The following is a 17,369-nucleotide window of genomic DNA, read 5'->3' on the forward strand; positions in this document are numbered from 1 at the left end:
TCAAGGCTTGAGGTGATATTGGCTTTTGTTTGTTTGTCATGAAAAACCTCTTTTCCTTCTTATTGGGATATGAGATTTGGCACCTCTCTGCTGTGGGTATCTCTGAGCTATTATACGGGTTGCCATGCCCCAATCTATACCTCTGGAGTGTTGTTCGAAGAATAAAGTTTGTTTATTCAAAAAATTTTGAAGTCAGAAGGAAATTTTAAAAATAGTGAGTTCACCAGATTTAAGTGTAAGGAAAATAAGCTCAGGTTTGGATGTGTTGCGTTTGAGGTCCCTGGGAGACATACAGGTAGAGATGCCTTGTCCTAGAAGTCAAGATTGGAGAGCGGCATTATTAATCCATTTTTACCAGGCATGCATTGTTGTAACCTCTGGTTCATGTGTACATTAGTAAAGCATAGTATACATAATTGATAGTTTTTCATTAATTACTGAGACCTAAATCTAAGAAAAAAGTTGATAAGAAAAAAATTTTGGACTTGGATTTGAAAGACCTAGGTGAAATTTTGCCTTTGTTACTTATGACCTGTACAACCTTGATCAAATCACTTAATCTCTTTTAACCCAGTTTCATTACCAATAAAGTGAAGGCATTGAACTAGAGAGTCTCTGGGATCCCTTCTACATCTAAATTTATGTTGTTATGGAATTTATATTATTGTTTTAAACAGTAAGGCAGCTGGTGGTGAGGTGGATAGAGTGCTGGTCCTAGAGTCAGGAAAACATCTTTTTGAGTTCAAATCTGGCAACAGACACTTACTAGCTGTGTGACCCTGAGCAAGTCACTTAAGCCTGTTTGCCTCAGTTTCCTGATCTGTAAAATGAGCTAAAGAAGGAAATGGCAAACCATTCCAGTATCTTTGCTAAGAAAACCCCAAATTGCCTCACAAAGAGTTGGACATGACTGAAAAATAAAAATTCTGAAAGGAATTGGATTTTAAAGGGAAATCCTTTACATAAAAACCCCCTTACAAGAAACTTTCTGTGTCAGAACTGAGGCTATTTGGAATTTCTGTCATCAAATTAAAGTAATTATTGTAAGTTGTAAATTATTGTAAATTAATTCATATGAATTACTATCTGTCCAGAATACAATGACCAGAATTACAATATCTGGATTTATTTTTTGCTGTCCTCAACTCTGCTTTTATGAGAAAAACCAAATAAGTCAGTAAGCTGATATCAGAGTTTTTATCAGCAAGCCACCTTCAGGGTATGTCATAGGGACAGTTCAGATTCAGTTTAATTTCCTATTCATTCTGGTGTCTCTAGCACTATGAAAAGATAATTATGTCCGTATGTGACACCAGCCACTGTAATATCCTGAAGCTCCTTCAGAACTATCAGAAGTGTCAGAGGTCTCTGACCTCAGTCACAGACAAGCTCTAAGGGAGGCAGAATGTTTCAGAAGATGCTGTCAAGGACACAGCTTTTGCTGACTGGCTTATGTGGATTTATCACAGCCAATTTCCCTTGGGGTGTTTCCTGTGCCTGAAGCACTGAGACACTAGCCTGAAGGCATGTGTGATTTAACCAACATCATGCCCTTCCAGAAATTTCCCAGAAAAGAAAAAAGAAGAGACAAAAGAAGGGGAGAAAAACCCTAGGAAATTTCTATATAACTAGAACCCCTTATCCCTTGCTCTTGGCCCTTTAGACCCTTCCCTGACCTTTGTCTCCCTCTCAGGGTCACCCCCCCACCCGCCCCAGATAATACTGTCAGAAGTATAGGCCTAGCCTGGGGAACCAAGAATCTGGTACCAGAAATTCGGGTCTGCAGTTTAGTACATGAGCTGCTGCTATAGAGAAAACATCTGTGGCCTTCCCAGTACAGAGGGCCCCTGCTCTTTTCTGCCCTCGTGGTTGATCCTACCTCCTTCCCTGTTGGACTAACAAAAGACTTAATTAGTTATATTCAGCATAGTTTTGTGGAAAATGTATTATAGTGCAGTTCTTTACAAATCAGGAGTCCATGTGTGGCAAATATGGTACTGCTCATTTCACCCAAAAAAAATGCATTTAACCAACATTCCCCATTCCCCTCCAATCTGGAAAAATGAGTGTTTTTAACACATAAGAACGTGGAGAAACTGCAGCAAGGTAGTACTGTTGAGGTCGGATTAAGGAGAGCCGTTCGATCATGAAAGAATTAACTTAGATATTCTCTTAGCTAGTCAGAGCTTTATTAATGCTAAAGCAATGGGCCTATAGAGCAACGGAGCAAAGTGAAGCAACAGGTATCTGAGGGAGCTGGGCTTATATAGAAAAAATCTGGATGCAGCCTATACATGTTCTGGATGAGGGTGTGTTTATGGTGGTTCAAGATAAGAAAGAATTTTATGGTATGGGATAGGGAGGACAGGGGGAATTTTATGATATTTCAAGATAAGGAGGAAGGGACTTCAGGATGCTCTTAAGTTACAGGATGAGCACCCCTCAGGAGGGGTCTCACAAAGTACCGGAGAATCAACCCTTGTTATTTTCCTTGACCCCTAGGGTACCATGTGCTGTATCCACATCAGTACAGTGGATATAGCACCAGGCTTAGAGAGAGGAAGGCCTGAGTTCAAATTGAGCCTCTGACACATGCTAGCTGTATGATGAAAGCAAGTCACTTAATTTCTGTTTGCCTCAATTTCCTCACCTGTAAAATGGAGATAATAGCCACCTCACAGGGTTATTGTGAGAATCAAATGGATAATAATTGTAAAGTGTTTAGCACATTGCCTAACACATAGTAAGCACTATAAAATGTTAGCTGTTATAGTTGTATTAATATTTTATTATTTATGTTTAATTTCTCAGATTTAAATTCAAGTAGATTCAATATAGTTTTCATGTTCATTTTATTATATTCTATTTAATTCTTTGAACACTTAATTCACTTCAACAAATATTTATTCTCTTCCATAGGCAAAAACGGAAATAATTACTTCCCTCAAAGAGTATATATTCTATTAACAAAATTCACAGTATAGGTACACAGATAATGTGGATTTGGTAACTTTCGTCTAAGCAAATTCAAGTAACCAGAAGGATCCATTTGGGAACTATTCTAGAAAATGGAAATTCACAGTCAAAAGGCTGTTTATATTATAATTCTAAACCAACACATATTTCCCATTGAATTGTTAGATATGAACTAGGATGATTCTATCTTAGGTTTCCCAAAAATAATAATCCTAAGGAAATAGAGTTATAATAGGTGTCATTCCAAGAGACATAGGATTGTCAATATTACTTAGCATTTGGCTTCTAATACTAGAACTACTGAAACGTAACCCAAATTTGAGGATAAAACTCAAATAATCATGATCATTTCCAGTATCAGGAGAAACTAATCATTGTTAGTATGTAATTGGCATGAAAACTGAGCCATTGGTACATAATCAAACACAAGCCCTGTGTCAAACATAATTATAGTCATTTATCAACTCATTTAATCAAACATATTTTGGGTCAGGAAACGCAAAACGCTCTAAACATATTCCGAATTGAACCTCAAAAAGTAAGAGAATATAGTACATATGTGGGAGTAAGAGAAGAAATGGGGGTCAGGAATAAGAAAAAAAAATATATATATATATATATACACACACATATATATATGGATAACATCAGCAAAGTAGAATTTAAACAATGTAATTAAAGTTATTGCTGTTTAATCCAACTAAACTTTTTCTTCCTAATTCTAAACTAAATAATTTAATCCAGGTTAGATTATTTTTCAAACTCTCAAGCTATATCTCTCTTTTATAAAATATACAGTCATTCAATATTTTTTTGTTAACAAAAGGTGTTAATGAAAACAATTAGCCGTACTCAAGCCATACCTTTTACACTGTCTACACCAGCATTACATTGGGGGAAGTCCCCAGTTTGCATATGCAACAAGAATTCATTGGATAAACATTTATTAAAGCACCTACTATGTGTCAGAGACCATACTAGAAACTGGGAATACAAAGACAAAAATTCAACAGTGCCTGCCTTCAAGGAGCTTGTGTTCTATCCGTATTTTAGTAAATTGACATATATAAATATAAACATATGTATTAGATATAAACATATACACACATGTATGCATGTAGGTAGGTATGTAGGTATATGCTATCCCTTATATATAAATAGCTATTCCTGAGGAAATAGCTATTCTGTCTCCCCATTAACATGGCTTAGAATTTCTCTTTCCTTTTCTTTCCTTTTCATCCTCTTTAAGATAGACCCCAAAGCTGCAGAGATCTTCCCCTTTCCCTATTTCTTTCTCACCTCACTGCATTAACGGTCCTGGGAAGAATAGGCAGTGACTAAGGGCTAAAGGAAGGTAAATCCTCTATGTAACACCCTTCCCTCTCCCTGGAATATAATCTCCCTACGGTCACTTTCAATTTCCTTTTTGTCCTTATATCCCTGTTACCTAGCACCGTGCCTGCCCACAGGCATAACCTGTTTATCACCGTATTACTTCACCTCTGGACTATTGCAATAGCCTTCTAGCCAGTTTTCTTGCATCAAAATCTCTCCCAAGATATATTCCACTCACCTTCCAAGGTGATTTTTCTAAAGCATTAGTGTCACTCCTTGTAACCTGGTATATAATAAAGTACTAATTATGCTACAGAACTAGAGAGAGTTACTTAAATTTTAAAGAAAAGCTCCACGAGCTCCAATTGCTCCTTATTATTTCTAGAATCACTCCCAGACTCCTATTCATAGGAGCTGTTCATAGCCTGGTACTTTCCTACCTTTCCAGCCTTCTTGCACTTTATTCGCCTCCTTGCAATGTATATTCCTACAACCCTGACCTCTTGTAGTTTTTCAAACACAACATTCCATCTCTTATCTTTCCACTGTCCCACACTATACATGCCTTTGCACTAGCTAGCCTTCCTGCCTGGATTGTTCTACCCCCTTACCTCCATTTTTGCTTTCTCTGACTTCCTTTAAGACTCGGCTCCAGTATCAGCTACCTTAGTAGAATTTGACCTGACTCTCCAGCTAATGCTAATGCCTTCCCTCTGAGATTACCTACTAGGTCTCCTAGTGCATCCTGGGCCATCTCCGGTTGTCCTGATCTATGTCATGCCACTGGACCCAGAAGGCTCCAAAGGATAAAATGAGGCTAGTCTCTTTGCACAGCCCTCACTTAAATCCAATTCACTTGCAAGTCAAGACATTTACCTTCCTGACATCATAGTCCTCTTCCGGAAAGGACAAACAACAACAACCTGCTAGGTCTATAGATTACTTATATCAACCCACTTGTTCACATGTTGTCTCCCCCATTAGGATGTAAGCTCTTTAAAGGCAGTGACTGTTTTTGCATTTCTTTATCTCCTTGGCACATTGCGGGCACTTAATAAACGCCTATTGACTGACCTTGGTAAATAGTGGGCAATAGGTGCTTGTTTGATTGAACTCTTTCAATATTCTCATTGCTGATGGCATTGACCTGGTTCCTTCTTATCCCAGGCCCAGAACCCTCATTGTGCTCCTCACCTAGAGCCTTCCCTGTGCCGTATCCTGTGATAAAATGTCCAAGATTGCCAACCCTGAATGGGAGCTTTTCTCTTACATTTACCCAACTGTTCCTTTATTCCTGTATTACTATCAGCACTTTACTATGTACTCAGGTACACTGCACATGAAATAGGTTTTGGGACATAGGCTAATAACTCAATTGCCACACAATGGTGTACCAAAAAATGGACTCAGAATCCCAAACTATAGCTCAAGCTGTTTGTAAATTCTATCCTAAATTTAAAGCTAGGGAGTATCTTAGAAATCATTTAATACAATCCTTTCATTTCACAGACAAGGAAACCAAGGTATAGAGATGTGAAGGGACTTGCCCAAGGTCACATGTGTAGTAAGTGATGTAGCCAGGATTTGAATACATATCCTTTAATTCCAAATCCAGCACTATCCACTGCAGCACACTATATATGTAAGAGATTTTTTTTTTGCTTTTTGGGGGGGCAGGGCAATTGGGGTTAAGTGACTTGCCCAAGGTCACACAGCTAGTACATGTGTCAAGTGTCTGAGGCCAGATTTGAATTCAGGTCCTCCTGACTCCAGTTAATTCCAAATCCAGCACTATCCACTGCAGCACACTATATATGTAAGAGATTTTTTTTTTGCTTTTTGGGGGGGCAGGGCAATTGGGGTTAAGTGACTTGCCCAAGGTCACACAGCTAGTACATGTGTCAAGTGTCTGAGGCCAGATTTGAATTCAGGTCCTCCTGACTCCAGGGCCAGTGCTCTACTCACTGCGCCACCTAGCTGCCCCCAAGAGATTTTTTTTAATTTGGTTTTAACCCCATTTGAGACCCTAGCAAGTAATACTTTAAGTTTATCTAATGTTGTCCCAAGTTTCTATCTCAGAACCTGGAGTGAGTTCTCCATTGTCCTGATCCTCATGACATTTGTATTTTTAATGCTGGTGTAAACATCTCATAGGAAATTTATATTGAGACAGCTTGGACAAAAAATAGAATGCCTTACTAAAATACTCAAGAAAAAGCAACCAAGTATTTAGGATATTCTACTGTGAATGTATTTCTTGAAATCATGTTTATAACCCTTCTCTAAAGTTTTTCTGATGCTTCCTTTTGGTGTGTAGATGACCATGGGTTCTCAATAGCTAGACCAGCCAAGCATACCAGGAAACACTTTAAGCATAGGCCTAGAGATGGACTAGATGTCTCTTTTTTGAAGACCAACTTAGGGGATCAGCAGAATGGTTTCATAGGTAGGGGAATTTTTTGGTCATATCAATATTCAAAAACTGTCTGCAAGTCATAGAAAGATTTCCATGGGTATCAGTAGAAGAAGGCACCATACCAATGAAATTACATATCCTTGAATAAGTTTACATAGAGTATCCTGTAAAATCAGACTCTCTCTCTCTCTCTCTCTCTCTCTCTCTCTCTCTCTCTCTCTCTCTCTGTCTCTCTCTGTCTCTCTCACCCCCTCCCCCTCCCCCCCTTCCCTCTCTCTCCCACTTTTCCTCAGTATTCACACTAATTTTTGCTACCAAATATGGATTAATTATAAACCATTTTTCCTTCTATAAATTTTCTTAATCAAAATCATGTTATGATTCAATTTAAAATAAAGAATCTAATCCCATGGTGTATCTTCACCTTGGCTGTCTGTAAATGATGTGATGAGTTTGAAGATCATAAAGAATGGAAAAATAATGATCCATATAACCCTTTTGGGTTTACAAAGCTCTTTACATATATTATCTCATTTGAGATCCTCACCTATGTGCTCTTCCAAATTAGCCAGTACATCATTAACTTTTAATCAGAAACATTTAATAAACAGAAAGCAAAGCAAAACTAATTTTAAAAGAATATTTCCATCATAATCCAGGATAGTCTCCTTCCAATGCACACAGTGTTCTAGGGAGAAAGTGAGTATAAACTTTCAAAACCATAGCAAAGAAGCACATGAATCAGGAACACATTGCCCAGGGCAACTCCCCACTGTAGACTGTGGGACTTGATGTCTCTTGCCTCCCTTGGGAATATCTACCACAAGTCATTGATGAATGTGACCCTTCTCTTCTGGGCCTCTTTGCTTTCTTACTATACTCAAGCTAAATTCAATTCCAGGTTGGCATGTTAATGTTAAGCCCTTTGAGCAAAACAGACCCCTTAGCCTCAGAACTGCTGGATTTCACTAGGTATGCTTCCTTGACCGTGTTTTGGATGGTTGCTCCTTTGCAGTAGGCAGCATTGGCAATGTCTGCTGTTGTAGCTCAACCAAGAGCAATGCATTTTCTTCCAAGAATCAAAACCTTTCTTCCATTCAGTTCTTCCAGGCAGCCAAGTTTTTCCTGCAAGTTTCTCCAAGGAGCAGAATTTCTCCCACCAATCTGCTCTCTTAAGGAGCAGGTGGCAGTGCAGACTCTGAAGTCTTAATAGCTCTTAAGATTGCTTCCCAGACCCATTGAGAAGTCCAACCTTGTCCCTGAGAGGTCTGCTCTAAATATCAATACTACTGCTCCAAAGCAAGGGTTTTTTGTGTGAAAGAAGAATATACATTTCTGTCAGCCAAGCCACAAATAGGCAATATACAGTCATCCCATAGTTAACAAATAGTTCTAGGTATCATAGTTTCCCAGCTTTTGATCTTAAAGTCCTCGTATCAGTCATAAATTAAATAGATGATAGGAAGTGGAGCACTTACTCTGAATGGATATCTTCACTCTACAAAAGTGCTTTTTCATTGTTTCCACTGAAACTAATTTTATTTTTCTTTCTCTTGCAATCAATAAAATTGTTCTAGTTAGAAAGGATAGTTTGAACAAAAGTAGTTATGCTGAAGAAGAGTGTTGTTATATATAAAAAGATTTTAGTGAAACTCTTCCTCAACTTAGCCCCCAATATTTTTTTGCATTCTCCTCTATTTTATCACTCAAATTACTTTAGATTTTTTTGTATGCATTTTACACTTATTTATCTGACTACATGCCATTTTGGCCAATAGAATGCAAGCCCCATAAAGACAAGAAAGAACCATTTTTGTTTTTATCTTAGCATGCCTAACACCTACCACAGTTCCTGGTGCATATTAAGTGCTCATTAAATGCTTGTGCAATTAAATTGATCATGAAAGGTAAATAAGCATGCAAGAATCATAATAGTTCATAATAAATTTTCTTCTAGGAAAATTCCTTCTGCAATAAAAAGATTAGTACTGCATTTTCTCTTAATAAGGAACAAATTTTAGGTATCTTTCTCATTTATTAAATATAGTCAACAGCTTCCAACTACAAGTCCATGAAAGAAGCACAATTTTTTTTCTATTTGATTTACTATATTGTTGTCTCAATACCACATCAAAAATGCCTAAACAGACTCTATAAAATGATTTCATATTACTCAACAGTGGATAAGTGATAGCTTTAACATTTGGTACCTGCAAAGTCATCTCATTAAATTGTAGTGTATTATCTCTTAAACAGATACTACTCTAGTCTCCACGCTGGGACTGCCTAGCATTGTAACCTTCAATTCTGTGGGCCTCTTCTTCTTTTGTCAAATGAGGGATTAAAAGAAATACTGAAAGTACTTTCTGGTTCTGATAATCTATGACCAGATTCCTAACAAAACCCAGGTGCAATGAAATGGTGTTGAATTAAAACAAGTTTTCAGTTGATGTAGAGAAAGACTTCCTGTTTTAGTGCTCAATATAGATCCTAGGAATCAGTATAAACTCTTGAAAGGTTAAATGAGGTAAAATCGAAGTGAGATGTATTATGTCTGCTCAGTCCAATGAAGTGTCATTTGATCGAAATAAACTACCTAGCAGATCACTGAAGTTCGATTGACTCTGCTTTTTCCTTAACAGGTTTTATGGTCTAAATTATCTGGATAATTACTTCCATTTAATTTCATACTTAAAGAGAAGCAATACAGTATAGCAGAAAGAATTCTGGATTTATAGTTAGGGAGATTTATGTTCAAATTCTAGTGCTGGCACTTACTAGCCATGTGACAATATATAAATCACTAATTCTCTCTGTGCCTCAGTTTCCTCATTTGTGAAGTGATGATAGTCACACATGTAGTACCTACCTCATGGAATTGTTGTGAGGATCAAGTGGGAAAAAAATGTCTACATGGCACTTGTCGGACATTAAAGTGAGAGAGAGAGAGAGAGAGAGAGAGAGAGAGAGAGAGAGAGAGAAGGAGGGAGAGATTTCAGGAATAGGCTCTAATAGCTAACTAATGTTCTTTAATCATGGTGGGGAAGGAAGCAGGAGAGTGTTTTAGAAGGTGTCTAGACCTGTGATTTCCTTGGTTGTAGAGAGCTCCTAGCATAGAAAGAAGCTCTCTCCACCAGTGCAGAGCAATCAGTCACTCATCTGTAATTCAAAGTCTTGTAGAGTTGCTGACTTACCTACAGCCACATAATTAACATATTAGAGACAGAACTTGAATCCTGGCCTTTTTGATTCCCAGGTGTGTCCTCCATTCCCTACACTATGTTTCCTGTCTTCTCTAATCATTTAATAATCATAAATTCATTTTAGAAAACAATTATTTAGAAAACAATTTCAGAAATATTTCTGATCATAAAGAAATCCTAAGAATCCCTAATGGTGCTAAATTATTTTTATAGCTGTAAATAAGAGGCATTTATTTCACATATTATGTTATTGTAACATTACAGTTCATACTTTTATAAGTTTGAGGTTTAATATTGAGTGTGTTTTGTCTTTCTGGTTTAATACTTTCCTTTTATCTTTATTAGATGAAAGCAAATTGCTTGGTGCAATGTCGTTCTATTTTGCTGTCATGTTTGAACCTCTAATACTTTTGTCATTTGTTTATAAATGGGAGTGAATGAAAAGCCAGCATTCATGATCAAGATGATTTGTTTTAACATCATCTTAGCTTCCAGAAAGTCATAAATTACCTACCTCTTAAGGGGGAACCATAGAATACAATTAGCTTCATTTCATATTAAACCAATTATCCCTGAGTGTCGTTCTTGAAGAGAAATGCCATTGATTTTCACCTTTCTTCCTGGGTTTTCAAAACAAATAGCAAAGAACAAGCCTTCCCTCCCAAAGAATTAGCCTGGCTGGGAGCATTGCAGGGAGGTGGGTGGTTCAGCACAATCTTTTAGTTGTTTCTAAATGGCAGGAAAACAGTAATTCCTTCTTCTTAACACTACTTCAATGAAGCTTTTTCAGTGCCAGTCAATGACAGGTAAATGCTTTGAAGCTTTATGGACAGAAAATAGAGCTCCAATAAATAATTTTGAAATCTGTCTCTCTTCTTCCCTGAATAATTATTGCCTTTTATATACATACATAAGTGGCTAGCAAAGGAAGGGTGAAGGAAAGGCTAGTATGAGAAATGTCTCTGGAGGTAATGGGGTGTACACAGAAACTGCAGGGTGTTTTTTCTTCCTCACAAGATGGATAGTTACTTAACAACCACTAGCCCCTCAGAGGCATCCAGGGAGGAATCAGAATCCATTAAATTAATTTAGGTCTGCCAAGGCTTTATCTAGGGAAATAGAAAGCTCAACAAACTACAAATACAGATCTTTTTGGAAATTTTGAAAACTTTTTATTTTGAATAAGAAGATGTGTTTTAAAAGACAGAAAGGTAGAAATGATCTCAGTTATATAATGAACTGAAATCTCTTCCTATGTGCATTGAATGTACAAAGGAAGAGATTGCGGTGACTAGCATATCCACGAAAACTAAATGTCAGTGACACAAAGCCAAAACTAATGATGACTTGGGATCAATCATCAAACATTTATTAATGCTTACTATGTCTCAGGCACAGTGCCTGGGTCATGTCCAACTCAGCACTAAGGTAACCTGGATGTCATCCCATATGTCAATTTCATCTTTTCATTTTGAACGTATTTATATTAATGATGGAGCTATTTTAAAATACTCAAGTCTCTTTAAGATATTAAGTTGTTTATGCAACTGTTTTCTGTAAGTTCAGGCCTCTGTATGAAAACAACTAATTAATTAAGCCTTTGTATACATATACATGCTCACATATTCAAAGTGACGTGTTTAAATTATACCTCTGAAAAATAAATGTTTCTTTAAACATTACTCTTCTCAGCAGATATAAATGATACACACAGAATTACAGAATTTACTATTAGAAGGGACTTCGGTGACCCTTCTACTCTGGTCCCCACTATAACATACCTAACAAGTGGTCAGCCAGCCTCAACTCAAAGACCTTCAATGAAAGGCAAGCCACCACCTTTTAAGACAGTCCCTTCCACTTTTAGACAGTTCTAATTGTAAGGAAGTTTTTCCTGTCATCAAGCCTGACTTTGCAACTTCAGAGGATCATAGACTTGGACCTGTAAGGGACCCCAGAGAGGCCTTCATTTTACAGATGAGGGCCTGAGTTCCTGGCAGCAGCTTAGCGGCCACTGGGCCTGGAGTCAGAAGATCTGAGTTCAAATACAAACTCAGACACTCACTACGTGACCCTGGACAAGTCATTTAACCTCTGCTTTAATTCCCTAAATTGTAAAATTATTATAATAATGGGACCTACCTTCTAAGGTTATTTTGAGAATCAAATGAGATAATATTAGCAAAGAGCTTAGCACAGTGGCTGACACATATTAGGTACTTAATAAATTCTTATTTCCTTCTTTCCTTCCTTACCAGAAAGACTTGCTCAAGGTGATTTTAGTAGAAAATAGCAAAGCCATCTGTTACTCCTAACCCTGCCTTCTAAAGCCAAATAAAATCAGTCTAATCTCTCTCCACAAGATAGCCCTTCAGATAATTGACTAAAACAATCATGTCCCTTCCCTACCAAGAACCTTTTCTTTTCCAGTTAGTTCAAATGAGAATTGGACTCATTCACCATCCTGGTTGCCCTCTCCTGGATGCTTTCCAGTTTTTTTGGTAACCTTCCTAAACCATGGTGCCCCAAACTGGACCCAATAATCTAGATGTAGTCTATCCCCAAAAGACTACAGAGGAATTCTCACCTCCTTATTCCTGGAAATTGTGTCTCTTTTTATGTAATCTAAGAATATATTAGCTTTTTAAACTACTATATTGTGCTGCTGATTCTTAGTGAAACTGTGGTCCTTAAAACCCCCAAATCCTTTTCAGACAAATGGCTATCCAAACATGCCTTCTCATCATGTTCATATACAATTGATTTTTTTAAACCCAGGTATAAGATTTGACATAGATATTTGCATGCATGTATATATACATACATTATATATATCCACATATAATGTATGCATGTATCTGCACACATTTATATTTACATATATATGGATATATATGCACACATACACATCTGTGGTTTAAAATCCACCCATGGCTTGTCCACAGTATTCTTCTTTCCCTACTTCCAGGTCTGTCCTTTCTAATCACCTAATTAGTGTGAACTCAAGACATGGGAAATAGTGTTAGACACTGCCCTATTCCAGCTCCAAAAGGTTCAGCACCACACTCAGTAAAACCCATTGAGAAGAGAAATTGTTCCCTTGGCCACTCCTCTTTGTGGCAGTTAGATGGTGAGGTGGGTAGAGCGCTGGGCCTGGAGTCAGGAGGACCTGAGTTCAAATCCTTCCTCAGACACTTACTAGCTATGTGACCCTGGGCAAGTCACTGAACCCTGTTTGCCTCAGTTTGCTCATCTACAAAATGAGCTGGAGAAGGAAATGGCAAATCACTACAGTAGCTTTGCCAAGAAACCCCAAATGGGGTTATGAAGAGTCAGATACGACTGAACAACCACTCCTCTTAAAGCAGCAAAGGGAGAGTGGAACTGACATAAAATCACAGAATCCTTTATTTGGAAGAGGACACAGTAGCTATCTAGTCCATTCCAGATCTGAACAAGAATCACCTCTTCTTACACCATTTGTAAGACAGTCATCTGTCTATTCTTTGCTTAAACAATTCCAGTGAAGGGCCAGCCCAAAGCAGTTCTCAATTCCTCTTTTAGATAGCTCTAATTATTAAGGCAATGTTTCTTAGATCAAACCTAAATCTACCACTCTCCAATGCCCTCTCACTGCTCCTACTTCTGCCTTATGTAATCAAGCAAAACAAGTTTACTCCCTTTCCCATTTGATAGCCCTGAAAATAATTGAACACAGCTGTTACGTCCTCAGCCTGAGTCATCTCTTCTCCTAGCTAAATATCCCCAGTTTTTTCCAAGTTTGTATGGCATGATCTTAAGGTCTTACATCATCATGGTGTTTCCTCTGGATCTATTCTAGCTTGTCAATGTCCTACCTAGAAAAGATTCCCCGGAACTGAGCACAGTGCCTCTCTATCACCTCCCTAGATACTACACCTCTTTTAATGAAGTCTTAAATTTGCAACAGCTTTTTTGTGTGCAGTGTCATACTGTTTACTTCCATTGAGTTTGCCTGCAGTCCAACAAAACCTCCAATCTTTTTGAGGTGAGACCATGTTTTCTCCACCTTGAAATTATGAAGGTGATATTTTTAAACCAAAGGTGAAGCTTTAAATTTGTTCTTATTAAATTTCATCTCTATGTATTCATTCCGGAGTGTTCTGTCTGGCTTGTTGAAATCTTTTGGGGATCCTGCCTCTGTCATCCCTCATTTTAGCTGTCATTTGCTTCACCTGAAAATGAAGTAAGCATTGTATCCATGCCCTTATTCAAGTCTTTAATTTTCAAAAGTTAAATTATACATGGCAAAAGATGGGCTCTTGGAAACTCCAGTAGAAACTTCCTTGTAAGTAGACCCCCAAACCACTAATAGTCTCTTTAGGTATATAACCAGTTTAGGTATAACCAGTTCCAAATCTACCTACTTATATCCTACTGCCTAACTTACATCCTTCCATATTGTCTATAAAGATGGCATGAGAGATTTTGCCAAAGGCTTTGCTAAAAATCTCAGTAAACTACAGTTTGTCTGCAGCATTCCTCTATCTTCTCTGTCAAAAAAGATGAAGTCATACAGACTCTTTGGGACCTCCTTTCTTTTTTTAGATGTTCACTAACCATCCCTTTGCTATACATTCTAGATTTTTGCCTATTCTCTTTCTTTTCTTAAAAAATATGACAGTATTGCCCTTCTTCAATCCTGTAGCACCTCTCCCATTTTCCAAGATCTTTCAAAAATCATTGACAGTGGTTTTAGTAACTCATTTGGACCTAGTGACTGGCACTGATCGAGATCATCTAGGGCCTAGATTCTAGGCATTTCCCTGAGCTAGAGTCTAAGATGTGCAATGTCATCTTGGCAGCTGGAAGATGGGGGAGGGAGGTGACTACTAACCACAAGCCACAAGTTCCCCTTTAAAGTGAGCTCTCTGGTTACAAAAGACATCACCTGTAGAGCAAAAACTTCTGGGGTAATCTCACTTTGACAGCTAGATGTTGCTAACAGAACAAACTTGGGAGAAGCTAACTAGTCAAATGACCTGCTTTATCCAATTAAATTATGTTTAAAACAAGTTTCTACATTTTTTAAAAATTTCTGTCTTCTGTTATAAAAGTCAGTTCTGTAAATCACTCCTGGTCTCTGACATTTGAGAACTCAGAGGACCTGGTTTGATATGCAAATGCTAGCTTTGCAAATTAAATCATAAATGTTCCATAACTTTGTACGTAAGTTTATTTTTATTTCAGCTAGTTATTTTTAACAATTGTCCCACCTACTTCAGGCACTTTACTACCCCTTCTTTGAGCTTCCTCTTTTCCTCCAATATGTCTTTTTTAAAAAGCTACCTCAAGGATTTCATCTCCTACCTTCACGTGAACCTTTCAGAAGTTTGCCTCCTCTTGGAAATCAACACAATATAATGAAAAGAGTACTGGGTTGAGAATCTAGAATACTGGGTGTAAATCCTGGCTTTACTTCTTACTTATGTTGTGACCTTGAGCAATTTTCTTAACTGGGTGTAAATCCTGGCTTTACTACTTACTAATTTTGTGACCTGGAGCAATTTTCTTAACCTTTCCAGCATTATTTCTCTGAGATGTCGAATGAGGAAGTTGTATTCCATGATCTTTAAGGTCCTTTCCAGTTCTTAATTCTGTAATCACTCTAATTGAAGGTCATCACAATCTCCAATGCTTAGGTCAGAAAATCAGGTTTAGTAATTGGAGGAATTATATATAAGGAATATAAGGAATTTTAGGATTGCTCTGCTAATTTCTAGACTCCCCTAGTCAGGGACAAGCCAATTATTAACAATCTTTCTGAGTGATGCCTCAGTCAGAGGTATAGAATCACCCTGAGAAATGGCCATACCAGTGCAGACGATTTCCCTATTTCCTCTCAAGTGAAATGACAGTTCTTTCCCTAAATCCAAAATTTCTAGTCTCCTCTAGTCACTGGACAAAATTATTGTCAGACAAATGATAATAAATATGGCAGAGGCTTTCCTTTAAAAATATCTTCAAGCCAACAGAATGTACAACTTTTAATGGCAATATCAGAGGATCCTAAAAATGAGAAATGAGCTAGTCATCATACTTCAATCTTTACTTAGTCTTAAAACCAAATGCGTATGTGCTACCAAGATAAAGTCATAGGTTTTGTATTAAACATCTATATATATCTTCTCTCAGTTTCTACAGATAAAGTGATCTGAAGTCATATGTGATGCCTGTGTATGATGAAAAGAGAAACTGTGACCACCCTCCCCCAGAAATGTGAACTGCGGTTTCTTACTGGATAGCAACATCCTCAATCAGATTTGTATGAAAACTCAAGTAAATATAATGGACAATATTGTTCTACCTTAGAAACTCCATTTCTTATATGTTTTGAGCTGTACAATTGTCAGATTTTTATGATTTAGATTGTAAACTGTGTTTTTTTTTTCCTGGAAAATTATTGGTCTTTTTTTTTCTCATTTTGATGTCTTAAAGGCCAGTGTACTGTATGATAATGTGAAGGACATATATAAAAGGTAAGGGAGACACTGTATACAAATGTATATTTGTAAAAGCTATTTTTATGATTAGCATGTTTTACTGTATATCATATTTAAAGTCAGATGATATCACAATTATCTGTTTAAAGCTTAATTATAACGGTATCATGTTATGATTAGACATGTTGTATGCTAGGTCTCATTACTTTTGGTTTTTAGACTTTCTAGTTATAACTTCAGTTCATAGGCATAAAATACCAAGGCAAAGTTATATTTCTGTTCTCTATATGCACTGTTAGAAATGCTGAAGAATGCAAATTTTTCAAACACGATATGAATCATTCAAAACCTATCATTTTCACCTGATGTCTTTAAAATGAGCATGCTCAGCTCCCCTAGTCAGGGACAAGCCAATTATTAACAATCTTTCTGAGTGATGCCTCAGTCAGAGGTATAGAATCACCCTGAGAAATGGCCAAACCAGTGCAGATGATTTCCCTATTTCCTCTCAAGTGAAATGACAGTTCTTTCCCTAAATCCAAAATTTTAAATGAGATTTAACACTTCGTTCATCTTCTGATCATAGGAGCTTTCCGTTACTGAGCATCTCAAGTGTTCTCCAGATGCCATAGCTATTGTCTTGTGCTATGGACATGGAAGAGTCCATGTTCACAGAGACTGTAGGAGAATTCAACATATAATTTCTTAATAAATATTGTTTCTTTTCAAACAAATTTGATGTGTTACTTTTCTTTGGGCTGTTGTTAGTTTTGATATTAATTTCCTTCTGTTTTTCCCCCTGCCATTCTACATCTTTACACAGGAAAGTATTTTGGAAAAGATGAGCCCTCTATGCAAAAATAAAGTCACAAGCTCTAATAACTGATTCAATAATACAACAAGAATTTATTCAGTACCTATGTGCCAGGCATTATGCTAGGAGCTAGAGACAAAAGA

General features: G+C 37.3%; 1 protein-coding gene across 1 annotated transcript in view; it reads left to right on the forward strand.

Annotated features, from left to right (window-relative positions):
- Positions 1-17,143, forward strand: part of RALYL (RALY RNA binding protein like) — a 179,348-nt gene extending 162,205 nt beyond the window's left edge. The window contains exon 7 of the mRNA XM_036742106.1: positions 16,105-17,143. Coding sequence (XP_036598001.1) covers positions 16,105-16,122 — 18 coding nt within the window. The 3' untranslated portion in view covers positions 16,123-17,143. The remainder of the gene's footprint in view (positions 1-16,104) is intronic.
- The last annotated feature ends 226 nt before the right edge of the window (positions 17,144-17,369 follow it).

Source organism: Trichosurus vulpecula, chromosome 1 (genome assembly GCF_011100635.1).
Source record: "Trichosurus vulpecula isolate mTriVul1 chromosome 1, mTriVul1.pri, whole genome shotgun sequence".
NCBI classification, from domain to species: Eukaryota; Metazoa; Chordata; class Mammalia; order Diprotodontia; family Phalangeridae; genus Trichosurus; species Trichosurus vulpecula.